Raw genomic sequence first — 21,067 nt, forward strand, 5'->3', positions numbered from 1 at the left:
GGGGAACATACAGTTGTGGACATTGTTCCTCTTGTCCATACATTTTTACATCTAAACAGTTGTCTAGTAGAAACACCAACTGTGTATATGACATGACATTTTTTGGGAACTGTAATAGTGATTGGGTTGTGTATCTTGCTTACAGCAGTACATGTGCTGCTTTCTATGTCGGACAGACATCACGACCACTCGGAATGTAAATGTCCGAACATCGAAGTGACATGCAAATTAAAAGGGATACCATTAGGTTCATAGGTAGGTACTAGGCTATTGGCCCTAGGGCCTATATAAGCCTAGCCCAAAATGTACCCTACCTTTCGCCACCCAAGAAAATTATTTTCCTGTGCCCCTATCGAGCAGAGCGACAGAAGTGATCCCTGGGGTGAATTTCCTATTTTAGAAATATTACAATCCTAAAATGTTCAGGTGTATACATGATAGTTCTTCATATATTTTCTCTCTGCCTTTTTACCAATATGGGCTTCAGACTAACAGTACTATTCAAGCCTGGTGGTATATCAGCTTGTAACCTAACTATCCATTCATATTCTTAGTTATAAGATGTTATTTACATCACCCCCTCTTAATCCCATATTCAATACATTTATACAACTAAACTTAAATGTGTGTGTATGAAACTCCATAATGTGCTTATACAAACCATTATTCTGTACTTCCTTTTTATTTCTGACCTGTGTTCAATTGTACGGTCTTTTAATTTCCTCATCGTCTTTCCTACATAAAATGCCACACAATGTGTACATGTCGCTAAATATACTAGTTTTGTCGTGTTACAATTTGCTTTACAATTAAAAGCAAACTTTTCCTTAGTAACAGGATGTTGAAAATTTGATTAAAAAATATCTATGCAGCATGTACAACTGTGGCATTTATATGTTCCCACTCTACTTTGTGATGTCACTTCTTTATTCTTAAAATCTTTATAACATAACATCTGCTTGAGTGTCTGATGGTTTCTGTGGGCAAATCTGGGTTTCAAACCTATCAAATCTTTTATTTCTGGCATTGCCAATAATATTATCCAATTTTTTTCTATAATTTTACATACTTCCTTTGTGTTCCCATTGTACGTAGTTGCATATCTTACCATATTATTGTTCTTATTTGTTTTTTGTAGGCCCATCTCCAGTGTTGATTCTAATATAATATCACTAAAGGTGGGTCTATATTTATCTTTCCTACCTAAAAGTACCTCATTGTATATAGTATTTATACTCTGTAATGGATAACCATTCTTAATAAATTCTTCCTTCATCTTATTAGCTTGGTCTATAAAATTATTGTCTTCTGTATTTAATTTACTAACTCTTATTAATTGTGATTTAAGAATTCCCTTAAACGTGTCTGGGGTGTGCATGCTACTCCTTTTAAAGTATCTAGCCGCATGTACTTCTTTCTTATAAACCATGGTTTCCACTTTGTCCTGTTTCCTATATAAATTCACATCTGGAAACACTATATTCTGGGACGAAGAAATCATCTTAAATTTCAAAAAACGTGTGGTGTTATTTAAATATGTAACATAACTTTCCAAATCTGTAGTTGTACCACTCCAAATAAAAAAACAATCATCCACAAATCTACAATAACACTTCACATTGCTATTAAGCCTATTACTATTGCTTAACACATATTGCTTTTCCCAATAGTACGACACAAGATTTGCAAATGTATTCGCCACAGGTGTGCCCATGGCTACACCTGTTGTTTGCAGGTATGGAACGTTATCAAATATGAACATATTTTTAGTCAAAACCAATTCAAGAAGCAAACAGATGTTCTCAACTTCACGTGGTTGTAAAGCTGATTCTGCAAAAAGAAAATTCCTTATTGCTTCCACTCCATAATCTATGGGAATAACTGTAAATAATGATGCTATGTCAAGCGTTACAAACAAGAAACTGAAATTGGTTTTCCTTTCATACCACATGTAAAGCTTTTCCAGAAAATGTGTTGTATCCTTTATAATGCTAGTACATTTAGATAAATATCTAGCTAGTGTTTTCTGTAAATATTTTGATATGGGCTCAGTTATCCAGCCTTTACCTGAGACTATAGGCCTCAACGGCGGATCTTCCAAAGATTTGTGGATCTTAGGTATTCCATATATTTGTGGTACTTTGGGGCAAGATACTGTAAAATAATTAAATAATTCTATAGAAATGTCTTGATTCAGTTGCATCTCATAGATTGCCATGTTTACTTGTGAGATAAAAAGCCATGTTTTACATGTGGTATGAAAGGGAAACCAATTTCAGTTTCTTGTTTGTAACACTTGACATAGCATCATTATTTACAGTTATTTCCATAGATTATGGAGTGGAAGCAATAAGGAATTTTCTTTTTGCAGAATCAGCTTTACAACCACGTGAAGTTGAGAACATCTGTTTGCTTCTTGAATTGGTTTTGACTAAAAATATGTTCATATTTGATAACGTTCCATACCTGCAAACAACAGGTGTAGCCATGGGCACACCTGTGGCAAATACATTTGCAAATCTTGTGTTGTACTATTGGGAAAAGCAATATGTGTTGAGCAATAGTAATAGGCTTAATAGCAATGTGAAGTGTTATTGTAGATTTGTGGATGATTGTTTTTTTATTTGGAGTGGTACAACTACAGATTTGGAAAGTTATGTTACATATTTAAATGACACCACAAGTTTTTTGAAATTTAAGATGATTTCTTCGTCCCAGAATATAGTGTTTCCAGATGTGAATTTATATAGGAAACGGGACAAAGTGGAAACCATGGTTTATAAGAAAGAAGTACATGCGGCTAGATACTTTAAAGGAGTAGCATGCACACCCCACACACGTTTAAGGGAATTCTTAAATCACAATTAATAAGAGTTAGTAAATTAAATACAGAAGACAATAATTTTATAGACCAAGCTAATAAGATGAAGGAAGAATTTATTAAGAATGGTTATCCATTACAGAGTATAAATACTATATACAATGAGGTACTTTTAGGTAGGAAAGATAAATATAGACCCACCTTTAGTGATATTATATTAGAATCAACACAGGAGATGGGCCTACAAAAAACAAATAAGAACAATAATATGGTAAGATATGCAACTACGTACAATGGGAACACAAAGGAAGTATGTAAAATTATAGAAAAAAATTGGATAATATTATTGGCAATGGCAGAAATAAAAGATTTGATGGTTTGAAACCCAGATTTGCCTACAGAAACCATTAGACACTCAAGCAGATGTTATGTTATAAAGATTTTAAGAATAAAGAAGTGACATCACAAAGTAGAGTGGGAACATATAAATGCCACAGTTGTACATGCTGCATAGATATTTTTGAATCAAATGAATGTTTTCAACATCCTGTTACTAAGGAAAAGTTTGCTTTTAATTGTAAAGCAAATTGTAACACGACAAAACTAGTATATTTAGCGACATGTACACATTGTGTGGCATTTTATGTAGGAAAGACGATGAGGAAATTAAAAGACCATATAATTGAACACAGGTCAGAAATAAAAATGAAGTACAGAATAATGGTTTGTATAAGCACATTATGGAGTTTCATACACACAGATTTAAGTTTAGGTGTATCAATGTATTGAATATGGGATTAAGAGGGGGTGATATAAATAACATCTTAGAACTAAGAATATGAATGGATAGTTAGGTTACAAGCTGATATACCACCAGGCTTGAATAGTACTGTTAGTCTGAAGCCCATACTGGTAAAAAGGCAGAGAGAAAATATATGAAGAACTATCATGTATACACCTGTGAATTTCCCATTCAATCATCAAGATTTTTCTTGAAGAGTGCTAATGAGGAGCTCAGTTTGACATAGGTAGTCTGCTCCAGAGTATGGGAAGTCTCTGGGACAGGAATCTATCTCTCCAGCATGTTCTGTTTATTGTGGTGACAAGGTTTAGGTCCCTAGAGCGTGTAGCTCGGAGGGATTGGGATTTCTTTAAGTGGAGCATGTCCAACAGCTCTGAGTTTTGACATAGCTTTGTATGTTAGGCAGAGATCGCCTCTGAGTAGGCGATATGTGATGGAGTAAAGCTGGAGTTTTTTGAGATGGTCTGCATAGGGCATCTGTTTGAGGCCAGTAATCCTCTTTGTGAGATATTTCTGTGGCCTTTCCAGTTGTCTTGTGAGGTACATACCAAAAGGGGCGTTGTACTCTATAATGGGTCTAATGAGTGATGAGTAGAGGGGAACAATGACCTCTTTTTTTTTTTTCTGGATGAGAAACCTTTTGTGATGAGGTGAGCCATGTAGAAGGATTTCCTGACCACTATGGTGATGTGATTATCAAAGGAGAGACTACTGTCCACCTGTGTCCCAAGGTCTCATCACATTTTGGCTTTAAGTAGACTACCAGTTATGTGGTAGTTCATGGGTACAGAGTTTTTACCAAAAAGGATGACAATACACTTTTTTGGCATTGAGCTTCAGGCCATGGCTTTGACACCAGGTATCTGTCTCAGTGAGGCCCTTTGTAGTATGTCCACATCGTTAGGAGTTTCGATTATGGCACCTAGTTTGCAGTCGTCTGCAAACTTTGTTAGTCAAAGACCTTCTGTGTTAGCCTGTACTTCAGAGAAGTAGATACTAAACAGGAGAGGACCCGGGACTGAACCCTGTGGCACTCCACTTGTCACTGGTCTGAAGTCAGATTTGGAGTCTGCTACTTTCACAGTGTGGTTTCTGTCCATGAGCCAGTTGGCAACTCTTGTGACATAGGGATTTATACCTAGTTTCGTGAGCTTATCTATAATTCCAGAGTGGGGGATGGTGTTGAAAGCCTTGGCGAGATCTAAATAAGTTGTGTAAACCACCTTACCCTCATCTATGGCTTTGGTGACTGCTTCAAAGTAGTCAGTCAGGTTTAGGAGACATGATCTGGCTTTTACAAATCTAAACTGGGTAGAGTCCAGAGTTTGGAGATTACCAATGTCTTTGTTTGAGTTCTATGATGATACATTCCATGGCCTTGCAGACCAGGCTCATCAGGCTAATGGGGTGGTGGCTCCCCCTTTCTGGAGTGGGATAACCGTCATGGTGCACCATTCACTGGGCACAAAGCCTGAGGTGAGGCTATGATTGAACATGGTACTTGGGTAGGGTGCCAGTTCATTCTGTAGTTCATGTAGAATGCAGCCTGGGATATTATCAGGTCCCGTGGATGCTATGTTCTTGGCTTTGGAGAGTGTGTTTTTTACCTGTGCAGCCGTGATTACAGGAACTTTGCATTCTTCCGGTATAGAGATGTGCCCCCCTAGGGGGGTGAGAGGGAGGTAAGGTGAGAGGGAGGTAAAGTTAGCACTGAACCTATCTGCCAGGATGTTGGCAGTATCAGTTGGTTCTGTATATTTAGTGCCATTGTGCTGTAACTCAGAGCAGATCTGAGTGTTGCCATTGAGATTCTTGACATAGCTATAGAATGCTTTGTAGTTGTCTTTTTAGAGTCAGTGGCAATTTTGTTTTCATAACTAGCTTTGGAGGATTTTGAGGGATTTTGGCTTTTTACTGAGGTTGACCAGGGAGTTCCTCTGGTCATGGGATTTTACTCTTTTGCAACAGTTTCTTTCTTCTGTTGTAGAGTTTGTTTATGACAGAGGACCACCAGGTTGGCTTCCTTTTTTGGAAGATAGCATCTTGGTTCTATTAGAGATAGCATGATCCATGCACTTGTGTAAGTGCTTAAAAGTGCATTTGTGTAGGATTCAGCAGTCGTACCTCTATTGTCCGTCTGCATGGGTGCCATGAAGTTTGTCACTTCTGTCTTAAGAAGTGTGAAGTTGGCTTTGGAGAAGTTTTTTGCGGTGGTTTCCCTAATTGGGGGTGGGATGTGGATGTCTAGGGTGATTAGCGTGTGGTCGGATGTGACCAACGAGGAATTGACCTCTGGTGTGGAACACCAGTTGCCCATGTTGGTAATGACCAGGTCTAGGATATTGCTGCCCCTGGTGGGGGTGTGAATAAGTTGATCCAAGGCGTTGGAATTTATGAATTCCAGAAAATGTTGAGCAATAGAGTTGGTACATGAGTAGTTTTCCCATTTAATGGTGGGGTAGTTGAAATTGCCCATTATTAGGGTGTTGGGTTGTACCCTAATACTTTCCAGTGTATCAAGAAATGTGGAGTGGGAATCCTGGGGCATGGTGGGGGGTCTGTAGCAAGCTACAATTTGGATTGCGGTCTTGCCCAGAGTTAGTTGCACTTGGATAATCTTGGATGCATTATGCTGTGCAACTAGCCTGGAGGTGTGGATATCCTTAATGAATATGGACGTGCCTCCACCTTTAGTGCTTCATTCCGGGTTAGGTGGCCAAAAGGTGTGGTATGAATTATAGCCTGGTAATGCAGGGGTGCTCTCTGTAGCTTTGAACCAGGTCCATTTTAAGAAGTGCCTCGAGTGAGTGCATTTTGAGGTTTAGACTTCTAGCATTGAGTAGCATTACCCTCAGATTTTGCTTGCTTGTACCTGTTACGGTGGTGAATTTGTCATTTGAACCTTGCGTAAAAAAGGCACTATAAGGGGTGGCAAGAGCCTTAGCCAGTATCCGGAATCCCAAGGGTGACAGGTGCAGGCCATCTCTGGCAAAGCATCGTGGTCTGTCGATCATGTCGTCCCAGGCAAACAAATACTGGATCCCCTTAGAACGACACCAGAAGCTTATCCAATTGTTGAAGTCAATCATTTTGTCCTTATACTGTGGTATCATTCTGGGTGATGGCAGGATGCTATTCAGGGCTAGGGTTATACCTGCCTGGGCTACAAGATCAGAGAGCTCCTCCATGTCTCTTTTCATGTAGTCCAAGGAGGTACATCTCGGGTCATTTACACCAACATGGACAATGACAGTTTGTCATATTTGTACTTGTGGAGTGACCTGAGTGCATGCGTTATGTGTTGGATCCTGGCACCTGACAGGCAGCTGACAGTAACTTTCTCCTTGTTTAGCCTGGTGAGTCGAACATCAGTGTGCCTGACTATAGAGTCACCTGTGACTAGAGTGTTTGGTACGTTGTTATGCCTTATGGGCTGTGGTTAAGTGACACACCGAGTTTGTTTGCTATGTGTCATTTGGGTTGTGTTGGGGGGTGGAGTTTGCTTGCGTTTCTGCTTTGGAGGTCCCTGATGCTTGGGCAGGTTTTTATTGAGAGTCTCCGCGAATGTAGGTGTGTATTTTTTGTTTCTATGTGTGTGTTTTGGTGGTGTAGGTTTTGAGGGACTATGTGATGAGGGTGGTGTGATGCAAGTGTTTACCTTCTTCTCTTGACTATCTAGTCCAGTCTTGGGTGAAGACAGCTTTGCTTGCAGTTTGGCTATATAAGTGCATCTCTTACAGGCTGTAGTGTTGGGTGGTAGGAGGAGAGGGTTGTCTGTGTACATGAGGCAATTGCTGCATTGACCCAAGATGCCCAGATTCATCAGGTAGACAGGAGAAATCACCGGGAGCTTACCCTTAGACATGCCTGGATAGGTGCTTATTTATTAAGTACTAAAAATTGCTGTCCTCTAGACAAGTGAGGAAAGTTGAGTGCTGTAGTAACTTGCAGCTTATTTAGTGCTTACAACGAGTTCTGAACAAGTGCTGAGTTCAAAGAAACAGATTTGAGTGCTGAAACTAGAAAACTGGCTACTTCTAAGAAACAAAATTAAGCTAGAAGGCTTCCCTCCAACACAGAAAGGCTTGGGGGCTCAGAAGCCTACAAACAGTCTAGACCACTTACAGGAAAAGCAGGAAACAAGCTTAAATTTTTTTTTTCCCCAGATGCTCTCTTTGTACACAGCAGGAGTGCCTGAAATCAGAATATGATCTCACTGCACTCAGTTGAGTGAGCAAATGAGATGGGCCCAGAAGGAGTATCCAAACACAAATTTACAAGAGAGGCGGGCAGTTTCAAAGCCACCAAGATTAACACCAAAACAAAAACAGTGAAGGTGGGTGAGGAACTAACTGAAAAAACAGTCAAAATTTCCAGTTGAGTTAATATTCAATGCAACACAAATAAATCAATTAAAATGCTGTATTATTTGAAAAAAGTGCAGATAAAAGGTACTTAAAGTCTCTTATATGTCCAGTTGAATACAGCTAGATCTTAGTCGGCCAAAGCTGAGGTTTTAAGCAGAAAATATTCCAAAATATACCACTTAAATAGGCAGTGACAGGATATCAATGAATGAGACTACCCCCGCCTGCAATTACTAACAGGCAATAAACATCTAGCAAGCACTAACTGAAAAAAAGAGGCAAAACTTCCAGTTCAGTTAATATTCAATGCAACACAAATAAGTCAATTAAAATGCTGTATTTGAAAAAAGTACAGATAAAAGGTACTTAAATTCTCTTATACGTCCAGTTGAATACAGCTAGATCTTAGCCAGCCAAAGCTCATATAGACACGGTCTACAATTCTGCCAGGTTTCAGTTTACGATAATTGACAAGGTCCATGGTGACAGATCCAACAAACACAGATGACATTCTATTCTAAACAAGAAAGAGAAGTATTGGATCATCAAACTGGGTGCTCTGTTTTCGCCTGGTTTGAATGATAATTTATAAATTCATGATATACTATTATTTTTTTGTATTCATTATGTTTAATGCATATTCTTTATTTCACATGCTTTATATTTTTTTCACACAGGAAATCATCTGAACTAAGGGAAGAACTCTGATTGGAGGGCTAACCTAATAAATATGTGTGGTGAATTGCTTGTGTGACAAATATGTTTTCCCACTGATTAAAGCCTTTGGGCTGAAACTGGTCTGGGATTCATTTAATCAATAAATCTTATGTGCTAAACTTTATGGCTTATTTGTGCTGGTTTTCACACTGATGTTTGGTGCTGGCTACTTTTTTTCATATTACGTTTGCTCTTTGCCTTTCACCAGTCGTACGTGCAGACGACTTTTAGTATTATTAAACACTCGTCATTTGTAAAATGGAATTATCATTGTGCTACTTGATGGTTAAAAGCAGTGTTGCCCTTATTAGGTGTTGGTATTACCTAGGAACAATTTATATAGCATTTTGTTCTTGGAAGACCTGAACTTTGAAAGCTGTTTCTAAAATATTTGTCTTCTGTTTTCTGCAACCCTCAACAGAAGAATGACACAATAAGCACTCCTTAAGGTTATTTTGGTCGTATAACTTGCTTACAGTAAAGATAAGGATCTACTTCAAAGGTTTGCATGTTGTATTATCCAAGGTAAATACAGCGTGTTCAGGAAAAACAAAGTTGCATTACAGCTGGTTTTATTAAGTTTCGTAATCCCATCTGCTGTGGTTAAAGGACCAGCCTAAACTTTAATTGTAAAGCACGCTTTCTTTCTCTTTGGTGCCTTTTTTAAATGAAGATTGCTACTGAATGAAAGCCACTATGTCGACAAAGAGCAAAGAGAAAAATGAACATAAACTTTACTGTGTCATGTCTGACATGATACTAATTATGGTATGAAATCTGGTCTCTGTTGAAGAATGAATGCAACCTAGAGTTTTCACATAACTTGAAATTAATTGTTCATTCTGCATTACAGCTGGGAAGCATAATATTTAGACGTGCTCACAGTTGCTGGTTAGAGTTGCTTCTTAGGAGGAGTTGAACATTATTTCTCATTAGGAATGTAATGTGAACTGCATGAATTTGAGTATCATTTACTGATTCAAGTAAATTTGCCTCACTCAGGAATAAATGGCCTGTTTGATGAGCAGCAATGGAGAAATTATAAAACCAATATTTAAATGTGTATTGTTTTAAATGCATTTGTTGCATACAGGTCACTGATGGCAGGAAGTTTGAGAATCCTAGAATTGCTAGACAGCCTCTTTTTATCTGATATGAATAATTTCAGTATTTTTTTTAAAGATGATGTCCTAATAAGTATTGATGCTCCCCAGATAAATACTTTCAGTCTTACTGTCATGGATGGATATAGTCCCTCGTCATGAACCTCTTGTTCATAAGGTTAAAGGTAATCTCTTCTAGAGGATTTATAGCATTATAATTCAAATGCTAGTTGTATCCATTACAATAGAACCTTGCAAAAATGATGCTATAAATACAAAACTCAATTACTTTATTATGCACATTCTTTATTGTGCATTTACCGTATAGTAGAACATGTGTAAATTCAGTTCTATTTAGTAAATACTCTTACTTTCTTAATAATCACCTTCTTTGTGAAAGCCATTTTCATTGCCTGACTTTTCTGAGGCATTCAGAAGGAGATGTCAGTCTGTATATTTCAGAAAGCTAGGCCATATCTGCTTTAGATATTAATTGCTTATACTCACTAATGTTTGATTCAAGGATTTTAATTGCGTATGCTCACTATTGGCTGATTCAAGGATTTGAATCTGAATATCTGATGTAATGTTTACACTGTGTGTGTAACAATTAGGTTTTAGTCTGTTTTGCTTTTGGGATTGTTACTCTTTTAACATCTAAGTGTGTGTCCTGTTCAACGTGAGCAAAGTATGATATATTAACTATGCTGAGTAAATTAAATGAGCCTTTATCTGCAAATAATGTCTCAATAGTTCTAATCTTACAATCCACAATCAATGATATTTTAAAGTGTGATCAGAATAGTCACATTTATCTTTTAAGTGCAAATTAATGTATTTTATTTTTAATTTTTTTTTATACATACAAATGTAGCAGGTTCATAGGTAAGTACTAGGATAGCTGGCCTTGCAGGCCATTGCCAGTTTCCCTTTTGTGCTCAAAATAATCTATCCCATTTGGTTATAGACTGGCCTTGCCCATCCGATGGTCAATAATTGTAGGTTACCCCCTAATAAAATAACTGGGATCATACTGCAGATAATTTGAGGGGACCCATGCATGGGATAAAGCATTTTAGGAGCTTCTTCTGTCTGATAGTAGTACAGGGAGCAGTCCTGGGGTAAATTTTCTGTTTTCTATCCATGGATCTAAGCTGTGCTTGAATATGGACAGGGACAAAGTTTTCTTTTATGTGGATGAGGAGTCTAGCCCAGGGAAACGCTATTCTCTGTGAGATATACCTGTCCCTCCAAACCATTCTGTTGATATTGCGGAAGAGGTTTGGATCCTAGACTATTTATGATGCCATCTGACTTATTGATGTGCAGTAAATCCATCAGTACTGGGTCGGAGGATGCCTTGTATGCCAGACACAGGTCACCTCATAATGTCTCATTTCCACTTCCTCCATGAACAGAAACTGTTATGGCTCATGCTTAATACTGAACCATAATTCAAATCACCAATTTGGTTCACTTACAGTATATTACAAAGTCTGGCTTGTACAGTTTATCTTTTTCCTATATATGTAAATTGTAAATGTAATTGCTTCTTCTAAATTATCAGTTTCCATTATACATACTCCTATTTCATCTTTCAGTTTACTCATACTGTGTGTTTGTTTTTCATTACTGTGTTTATATTTTGCTACAGCCATTGCACAACTATGCCCAGGCTGTGGCTGAAAAGCATTTTCAGACCAGTTCACCAATGCAGCTATCAAACTATAAATAAATAAACTGACACAATATTTGATTACATATATATTTTTTATATATTTTTTTAAACCCACGTACTTCAAAAGCTCAATGAAAGTATGGTAGGTGCAAGGCCAAAAGGTATCAAACAGCAAAACATAGGACTGACCAGCACTCTTAGTCAGCAATTAAAACAATGTTATTGTTTAATCTTAACATAAATTAAACATTCCATTCAAAGCATGCCAGTTTCAGCCAAAAGGCCTTCCTCAGTGCTCATACATTTGACAAACTTGTAGATGTGACTTCCACAGTAAATAGATAACCCAATAGCATAAACCTTCCTCTGTTTAATAACACCACCAATCACAAGATGTCATTCGGTCCAGGAGTAAACGAGGCACCCAAACAAACTCTCCAAGTACATTCTTTGTTTAATTTATTGTGCCATCCTAACTTATTAAAATCTTTATAACACATCCTATCTATAGCAGTAAATCTAAATGAAGCAGCAAAATATTTGAATGTTTACATACGGCACTGGTTGGACGTCAGTTTCTGATGTCAGTAAGATGTGCAAAAATACGGGTTTTGAATTGTCTGGAAGTTTGTCCCACATAAAAAGCAGAACAGTTACATTCAACCAGATGTTTACCCATTCTGAAACATAAGAATTAAACATTCAATATCAGAAATATGGTCTTTATTGGAAGAAGAAAAATGTCTGCTCTGCTTGTAATGCTGTAATAAAAAACAATGTCCACAAGGGTAACAACCCACCAAATGTGCACCCTCAATAATTTGTTGTACAACAAAATCTGTCTGAAGAGCTTCTTTAAAATGATTTAATTGCCTATGGTTTTCTCATGTCTGAAGGCAAAAGGACAACATGATGGTAACAATTGTGCTAGCCTATTATCAGATAAAAGAATACCCCAATCTTTATCAATTAAACCACAAAAAGCTGAAGAATTGCTTCCAAAGATAGTAACTGGGCATAATGGACATGATTTTGGATCCCACTTTAAAACTTAAAAGTGAGATAGATGCTTTTCTACTTTTGGCTTTGGAGGAAGGTATTGTTTCTAAGAATGCACTACACCATCTTACGGTACAGGATCTCTTTTCCCAGTATTTCTATATGTTACCTAAGATGCACAAGGATTCAATCTGCCCTCCAGGTAGGCCAATAGTTTCTGGTCGAGGTTCTTTAACAGAAACTTTATCAGCTTTTTTGACACAGTATCTGAAGCCTGTGTTAGTTGGATTTTAGTGTTGTATTCAGGACACCACTCAGTTTTTGAATATTCTGCAGGATGCACAATTAAATAGTCATTGGTACATATGTACATGATATTTTTAAGCATTAGATACCACTATTCTGCATTGGGCTAGGCTATTGGCATTAGAATATTGCTCGGCCAGGATATTTTTGTATAGACCGGGATTTAATACTTTTTTGATATGCCTAACTGAACATGTGCTAACTAAAAATGTTCTCTATTTTAACAATGAATGTATTTTTTTTTTTACAATTGAAAGGAACAGCAATGGGGGCATCTTTTGCTCCCATTTATGCAGACTTATGAGTTTTTTGGAAGAACAACTCCTTTACGATGTCGATCATAATATTTTTTAGGATATATGGCACAGATATCTTGATTGTTGGTTGGTATGGAAATCCGATATAATTTATTTACAGGAAATTTGTAGAGTATTAATGACAATAATTGGGATTTGCAATTTGGACTTAATTTTCATTTGCAAAATATATATATATATTTTTTTGGATGTTAGTGATCCACTGTGGCGATCCCTAACTGGGAAAAGCCGAAAGAGTCGTAGTAGTGTACCACCATCATTTTTAGGAACCATATTAACTTAATTTTTTAGGAAGGAATTTCATTCTAACTCTTTTTTGGATGCAACCAGTTGTCATCCTTCCCAATCAAGAACATTTCCAAATCTCAGTTCTTGAGGGTTAAGAGAATTTGTTCTTCTGAAATTGAACTTAAAAAATATAAGTTAGATTAGTTTCAAATATTTTATGCTGGAGGATACAAATTTGCTGATATCCAGAAAGCATATAACCACACTATATCTGTAGAAAGATCAGAGTTGTTAAAATATGATTAAAAAAAAAAAAAAAGAGGGCTGATGGCCCGTTATGCCTGGTTACTAATTTTGGAAGTAATTCTTCAGCTTTTTGTAGTTTAATTGATAAACATTGAGGTATTCTTTTCTCTGATAATAGGATAGCACAATTGTTACCATCATGTTGTCACTTTGCCTTTAGACATGGGAAAACCGTAGGCAATTGGATCATTTTAAAAAAAGCTCTTTGGCCAGATTTTGCTGTACAACAAATTATTGACTGTGCACATTTGGTAGGTTGTTACCCTTGTGGACATACCTCTGCTTGTAAGGTTGTTATAAAAAGCAAATGTTTTTCTTCCAATAAATCACATATTTTTGATACTGAATGTTTTAATTCTTGTGTTTCAGAATGGGAAAACATTTGGTTGAATGTAGCTGTTCCACTTTTTATGCGGGACAAACTTCCAGACAATTGAAAACCTGTATTTTTGAAAATTTTAGTGATATTAGAAACTGTCGTCCAGCCAGTGCCGTATGTAAACACACTCTTAAACATTCTGCTGCTTTATTTAGCTTTACTGCTGTAGATAGGATGGATTATAAAGGTTTTAATACATTAGGATGGCACGACCAATTAAACAAAGAATGTACTTGGAGATTTCATTTTGGTGCCTTGTTTATTCCAGGGCCGAAAGACATCTTGTGGTTGTAGTATTATTAGATGGGGGGGTTATGCTGTTGGATTATCTATTTATTTATTTATTTATTGTGATGTCACATCCACAAGTTTGTCAAATGTTTGAGCACTGACAAAGGCCTTTTGGCCGAAACTGGTATGCCTAATTTATGTGAGGATTAAACAATAAAATTGTTTTAATTGCCGAAATGGACGGTCGTGCTTTTTGCTGTTTGAAATTTTTTATTCCATAAGAAGACCTATTCTTGATATTGAAGTACCAGTTAAACCCAGATTAGATCTAATTATAAAAAAAAAGTCAGAACGCTTGATTATATTTGTGCCATCTATGGAAATATTTTGCTGTCTTTTTGTACGGCTTTGATTAAGCATGTAGTAATATACAGAGCTGCAGTATCAGTAACTTACCAAGGCCTTTATCTGCTACCTAGAATGAGTCCAGAACTTTCTAGCTAAGAAAATGCATCTTGGCTATCTCATCTTTGCTGTTTCACCAACAGTGATCTGATTTTTGCACACAGTGCTTTCGATGGTCATCCCTTTCTGAGTGCCTAGAATTTGTTTAATGCAATAGCAATAATACAAGTACATAAAATGTTAAAATACTTAGCTGGGTTATCCACATAGAGCTAAACTGTCAGTTCAGAGGTTTATCAGAAGGTTATCTTTTATTTTCCTCAATTTGATTCCACACTAATATGTCATGTAAAGTTCAGAAATTAATCCTTGTGTAGCGGGCCTTATGAGCTACTGTCCCTTTACTTGTACCCTACTATAGTCCCTTGTCTACAAATTATTTTGAATGTAGCTGCAAAACTGTATATAAACTAATTCAGTAGAGTCTGCACAGTTTGGGCAGGTGTTGCATGTCATCCTAAAATCTAGGACTGGAAACTTCCTAAGTATACTGGCTGACCATGTGTCCCATTGCTGAAATATCTGGTAAATTAGCTCTCAGTAATGTTTGTGCATCAGAAGGCCATTTTTGATAACGGTGTAGAATTTAGTGGCAAGTGGAATTCAGAGCTGTATTTTTGTATAATTTGTAAACATCTGCATGTAGGAGGGTTTCCTAATGTGATTAGAGTTACAGCTGTGATACATATCAAATGGGAATCACATTGCAAGTATTGGCAGCCTGTAAGCATTAAAGACTCTAGGATAGGTCAGTATTAAGACTTTTTCATTTGAAATGTCTAAATTGTGTGTGAAGGGTGCTGGTGTGCTAAGTTGCCAGCAATTAAATCATTTTATTGTAATGACCATTCATTAAAGCTCATGAGCCGGTGACCATCTTTACCTGGGTATTTATTTATTTTACTTTGTAGCCAACAACCACCATCACACTAGAGTATGATTATTTGATGGATTTGTAGGTGTTGAGCTAGATAATTATTATGTGATCTACAGTGCTCAGCACCACAGTGGTAGAATAAAGTTAATACAAATACTTCCTATAAATGTATAGTTTATGTGATAGAATAAAGTTAATACAAGTACTTCCCATACATGTATAGTTTGTATGTGGTAGAATAAAGTTAATACAATTAACTTTATAAACTTGCTATTTATTTTAACTGTGGAGCTTTTCTCTCCGGGCCTCCGCTGAAAATGGACCTACGTCCAGTCGGACACTCCCGATCAACAAATGTAAATAAATAAATAATAAATAAATAAATAAATAAATACAAGTACTTCCTGTACATGTATAGTTTGCATGCATTCAGTTTTTAAAGAGATTTCATAGTCAATCCTGACATATGGCATCCAAGATGGGGAGTTGCAGTGTGCATACAAGTACCATCAATGAGCAGTGGTCTCTGTGCATAGAAACACTAGCTGCCTTGAGACTGTGCAAGCTGCTGATGACATGAGGTCTGACTGCACAGACTTCCACGTATTATAGAAAGGCTCTCGAGCGCTCCTCTTCAGCATCGGGAAAGTACTTTGAGACTCCTTGTTTTTATAACATACTCTGCCTTCAAAATTTATCCTAGTGCAGTATTCAAGAGATATTTATTGACTGTTATCCTTTTACATTTAGCATTTTTTATAAAAGAATATCAAATGGTTATGGTTTTAATTCCACATTTTCAGACGTATCTGAGCCTAACCATTTGGATTAGACATAGAGACAACTGATGAAACTGGAGGCTGTGAAGGTGAGAGAGGCTATATACTGTACTACAGAGCTAGCAGCTTCTGTGTAGGGTGCACATGGTGAAAAGGTCCTGGCTTTCTATCCCCACTTGTGATTAAGCAGATGAGGGTGACTTTAGGATGTCAGTAGAAAATGAAACCTCAGTTCCACCAGACCCATCATGTGTCTGTGAGCGACATTTGCACAGAGGCCTCCTATCTCAGTCATTTACTCAAAAATTAAATCTAACAAATATGAATAGAGCTCTGAACCAACAAATAGGATCACAGTCCTGGTAAACTAATTTGCTGCAGAAGGAGTTCTGATACTAGCTTCAAGCTAAATCACTTTGAACAGAGGAGTAGAAGATGCATGTTCAGCATCCAGTTGTAGAGAAATGTAGTGTTTTTTTCATACAATTCCTGTAATATCGATTTCAGTTCTGAAGTAATGGCAAGGCATGTCTGTTTCTTGTCATTGAAAGAACTCTCTGGGAATGATCTAGGTCTCCATGTGCATAGCTCTCAACTTTCCAGATTTTAACAGAATGACCATATTTTTGGCCTATCTGATATAAAAAATTGTGGCTTTCTCGCAAATCAATAATGACTGAAGTCACTAAATGACAGACTTGAGTTTCAGACTAGATATCCTTCAGAAAATGCAAACTATCACAAAACCTGTTGCTCTGGCAATTGTCTAAGTTTCTAAGAGCAATATTTAAACACTGTCACTGTTTTGGGCTTTTGCCCCCCCCCCCTTACTTTAGGCTTCGGCCAGATTTCTTATACTAAGAGTTTGAAAGGTATGTACCATGTATATAACATCTGTTGCTAAAGCTTTGTGAATGTGTTATCATTGTTACTGTTTATTTTTCTCCTGTTTTAATATCCTTGTGGGCCCTGCCCTTCCCCTTGTAATATTTATACAGAATTGGACCATTTTGTGGCTAAGACAGGGATATTTCAAATGTAATCTTCAGATGAGAAACTCAGCAGCACACACAAAATATTGAGTGGAAGGTTTTAAATTATTTACAACTTAAAACTTATTGCATTTTCCATTTAATTTTATATATTTTATGTTTTTGTTTTTTAGGATACCACTTGCACTCCTTTCTCATTGCACTAAATACAAGTGAACCTCAAAGAGAACATTGCACTGCCTTTTGACTAGCAAACAAGAATGCAAGCCTTAGAAATGTTCCATTTCGTGCACATCTCACTTGTGGTTTACAGCAGCTTATACCCGTTGTGCAATGCTCAGTATGAATCCTATCCGTATTACCCAGAATACTATGGCATGCATCATACAGAATACGTGGAACCAGTTCAGCAGCCGCGGAGACCCCAGGCAGTGCCAAAAATTCTGTTACGACTTGAAGGGCTGAAACGAAAGCACAATGAAGGGCGAGTTGAGGTGTTCTATGAAGGGGAATGGGGCACGGTCTGTGATGATGATTTTTCAATGCAAAATGCTCATGTGGTTTGCAGAGAACTGGGTTACGTGGAGGCAGTTTCCTGGGTTCCGTCGGGCAAATACGGAAAAGGAGAAGGTATAATCTGCTTTGTTTATTAGTAAATCTTAGATAATTAAAATAAATGGGCAGTAGTTTAACATTATCAAATGTGTGTGGCAGAAAATAATTCAAGTACAATGGCTGAATACAACTTCTCTATTACCTTAAAGAGCATTTTTTCATAATCCCTGGTGATAAGGATCTCTTTCTTAAGGATTGTCCTTAAAATGTACTTATTAACCAAAGCAATTATATTCCTGTTGTAAGTAACTATTTTACACGTGTGTATGTATGAATATTACTCACTTGTCTCTGAACAGAAGAGAAGAATGTACCTGTATATGTGTTTGTTTTGAATAGCTAAATTAGGCAGTAAGAAAAAAGACAAAATACAAAACTTCAGCTGTCATATCATGGTATAACAGTTCTGCTGCTGTTTTTTTATTCACTCATTCATTCACATATAGGTTCATAGGTTCATACTAGGCTATCTGCCCTAGGGCATTTATAAGCCTAGCCAGAGTGTGTTTGGCTTTCGCCACCCATTTTAAATTAATTTTGGTATGCCCTTTTTCAAGGTTAGTATACTGTGCCTCTGTCTAACAGTGACACAGAAGTGATACCTGTGGTAAACCTACGATCCCCCATCCACTCATCAAGATTCCTCTTGAAGAGAGTCAATGAGGGACTCTGCCTAACCTGGACTGGGATTTTATTCCAGAGTGAAGGGAGCCTCTGGGTTATGAATCTGTCCCTCCAGCATGTCCTATTTATTTCATTGCTGAGGTTCAAGTCTCTCGAGCGCGTAGCTCGATGGGATTTGGATTTTCTGAGGTGCAACATGTCCATTAATTCCGGGTTGGACATGGCTTTATACGTCAGGCACAGATCGCCTCTGAGCAGGCGGTATGCCACTGAGTAGAGCTGGAGTTTCTTTAACCAGGCTGCATATGGCATCTGTTTGAGCCCTTTGATCCTCTTGGTGAGGTACTTTTGGGGTCTTTCCAGTTGCTGCAGGTGTCTGGTAAGGTACATCCCAAAAGGGGCACTGTACTCAATTATAGGCCTGATGAGGGATGAGTAAAGAGGCACGATGACCTCCCCTGATCTAGATGTGAATCCCTTCATGATTAGGTGGGCTATATAAAAAGTTTTTCTAACCACTTTGGCCACGTGATTGTCAAATGAGAGATTTCTATCAACTTGGGTCCCCAGGTCCCTAATTACTTCTTCCATACTTAATGGATTACCACCTATGTGGTAATTTGTGGGCACTTTGTTTTTGCCAGGTCCCTAATTACTTCTTCCATACTTAATGGATTACCACCTATGTGGTAATTTGTGGGCACTTTGTTTTTGCCAAAGGGGATGACTATACACTTTTTGGAGTTTAGCTTGAGGCCATGGCTCTGGCACCAGTTGTCTGTTTCTATGAGGCCCTTTTGGAGGATGCTTGTGTTGGCTGGAGAGTCGATTATGGCGCCCAGTTTGCAGTCATCTGTGAACCTGGTCAGCCACAGTCCTTCCGTGTTGGCCTGTACCACCGAGAAATATATACCAAACAAGAGAGGTCCCAGTACTGAGCCTTGTGGGACGCCACTTGTAACTGGTTTGGAGTCTGACATGGCTCCAGCAATTCTAACCATGTGAGTTCTGTCCTTGAGACAGTTTGCAACCCATCTAGTGACATAGGGGTTTATATTTAAGCTGGTGAGCTTATCTATAATGCCCGAGTGGGGTATTGTATCGAAGGCTTTTGCGAGGTCCAGGTAGGCTGTGTGGTCCACCTTCCCCTCGTCAATGGCCTTGGTGACTGTTTCAAAGAAATTGACCAGGTTTAAGAGGCAGGATCAGCCCTTAACAAAGCCGAACTGGGTAGGATCCAGTGTCTGTAGGTCCCCAATATCTTTATTTATGAGGTCCATGATGATCCTTTCCATAGCTTTGCAGACCAAGCTAGTCAGGCTTATGTGGCAATAGTTTCCAGGATCCATTGAGGCACCACCTTTGTGTAGTAAGGCTGAGATTGAACAGTAGTTTTATGTTTGGGTTTAGCTCTTCTTGGAGTTCATGTAGGACGCAGCCCGGGACACCGTCTAGTCCCATTGATGCTGTGTTTTTTGCTTTGGAGATGGCGGCTCTTACCTGAGCATCTGAGATGTCAGGGGGGCAGCACTCTGCTGGGATAGATATTTGCCCTTTTGATGGGGGGGGGGGAGAGAAGTTTGCGCTGAACCTGTCAGCCAGGATGTTGGCAATGTCTGAGGTTTCGGTGTATTTTTTGTCATTTTGGACTAATTCTGAGCATATCTGGGAATTCCCACCCAGGTTCCTAACATAACTAAAGAAAGCCTTGTGATTATCCTTAGTGTCCTGCGCAATTTTTCTCTCGAAGCTGGCCTTAGACGATTTTATGAGTGCCTGTAGTTTTTTGCTAATGCTGATCAGAGATGCCTTCCCTTTTTGGGATTTTGCTCTATCATGTAGTAGCTTCCTCCTTCTATTGTATAGTTTGTTTATGGCTGGGGTCCACCAGACAGGACGTCTGCCCTTGGAGGATTGGGTCTTGGTTTTATTTGGGATCGCATGATCCATGCATTCCTGAAGGTGTTCATAGAATGCGTTTATAAAGGATTCTGCGGTCTGGGCCGTATTTTCCACAGGCCCGGGGGCTTTGAAGGATTCCACCTCGGTTTTGAGGAGTGTGAAATTTGTACACTTTATTCTATTCAGGGTCACAGAGGAGTCAAAATTGTACCTCTCAACTGTCCAGATTTTTGCCAGATATTTTTGTGCTGTTCCTCCTAAAATGTGTGGTTTTCTGCCATGTCAGTGGGGACTGAAGTTACTAAATAATGGCACACATTTGAGTTTAATACTTCACTTCCTTTAGAAAATGCATGCTAACATAAATCTTGTTCTAGCAACTTTCTAAGTTTGTAAGAGCAATATTTAAAATCTGTCCCCATTTTGTTAAAATCTGTCCCTATTTTGGGCCTTTGTCCCCCCCCCCCCCATTATTTTAGGCTTTCCCATATTTCTTTCGCTAAGAAGTTGAGAAGTATGGTCAAAATGCATCCATACAAATATAAGGGAGCAAGATAAA

General features: G+C 38.0%; 1 protein-coding gene across 1 annotated transcript in view; it reads left to right on the top strand.

Annotated features, from left to right (window-relative positions):
* LOXL2 (lysyl oxidase like 2) overlaps window positions 1-21,067 on the top strand; it is an 836,537-nt gene that overhangs the window by 129,440 nt on the left and 686,030 nt on the right. The window contains exon 2 of the mRNA XM_044083118.1: window positions 17,541-17,997. Coding sequence (XP_043939053.1) covers window positions 17,628-17,997 — 370 coding nt within the window. The 5' untranslated portion in view covers window positions 17,541-17,627. The remainder of the gene's footprint in view (window positions 1-17,540; window positions 17,998-21,067) is intronic.

The sequence above is a fragment of the Protopterus annectens genome, chromosome 9.part0 (genome assembly GCF_019279795.1).
Source record: "Protopterus annectens isolate FY-2018-M chromosome 9.part0, PAN1.0, whole genome shotgun sequence".
Classification (NCBI taxonomy): Eukaryota; Metazoa; Chordata; order Ceratodontiformes; family Protopteridae; genus Protopterus; species Protopterus annectens.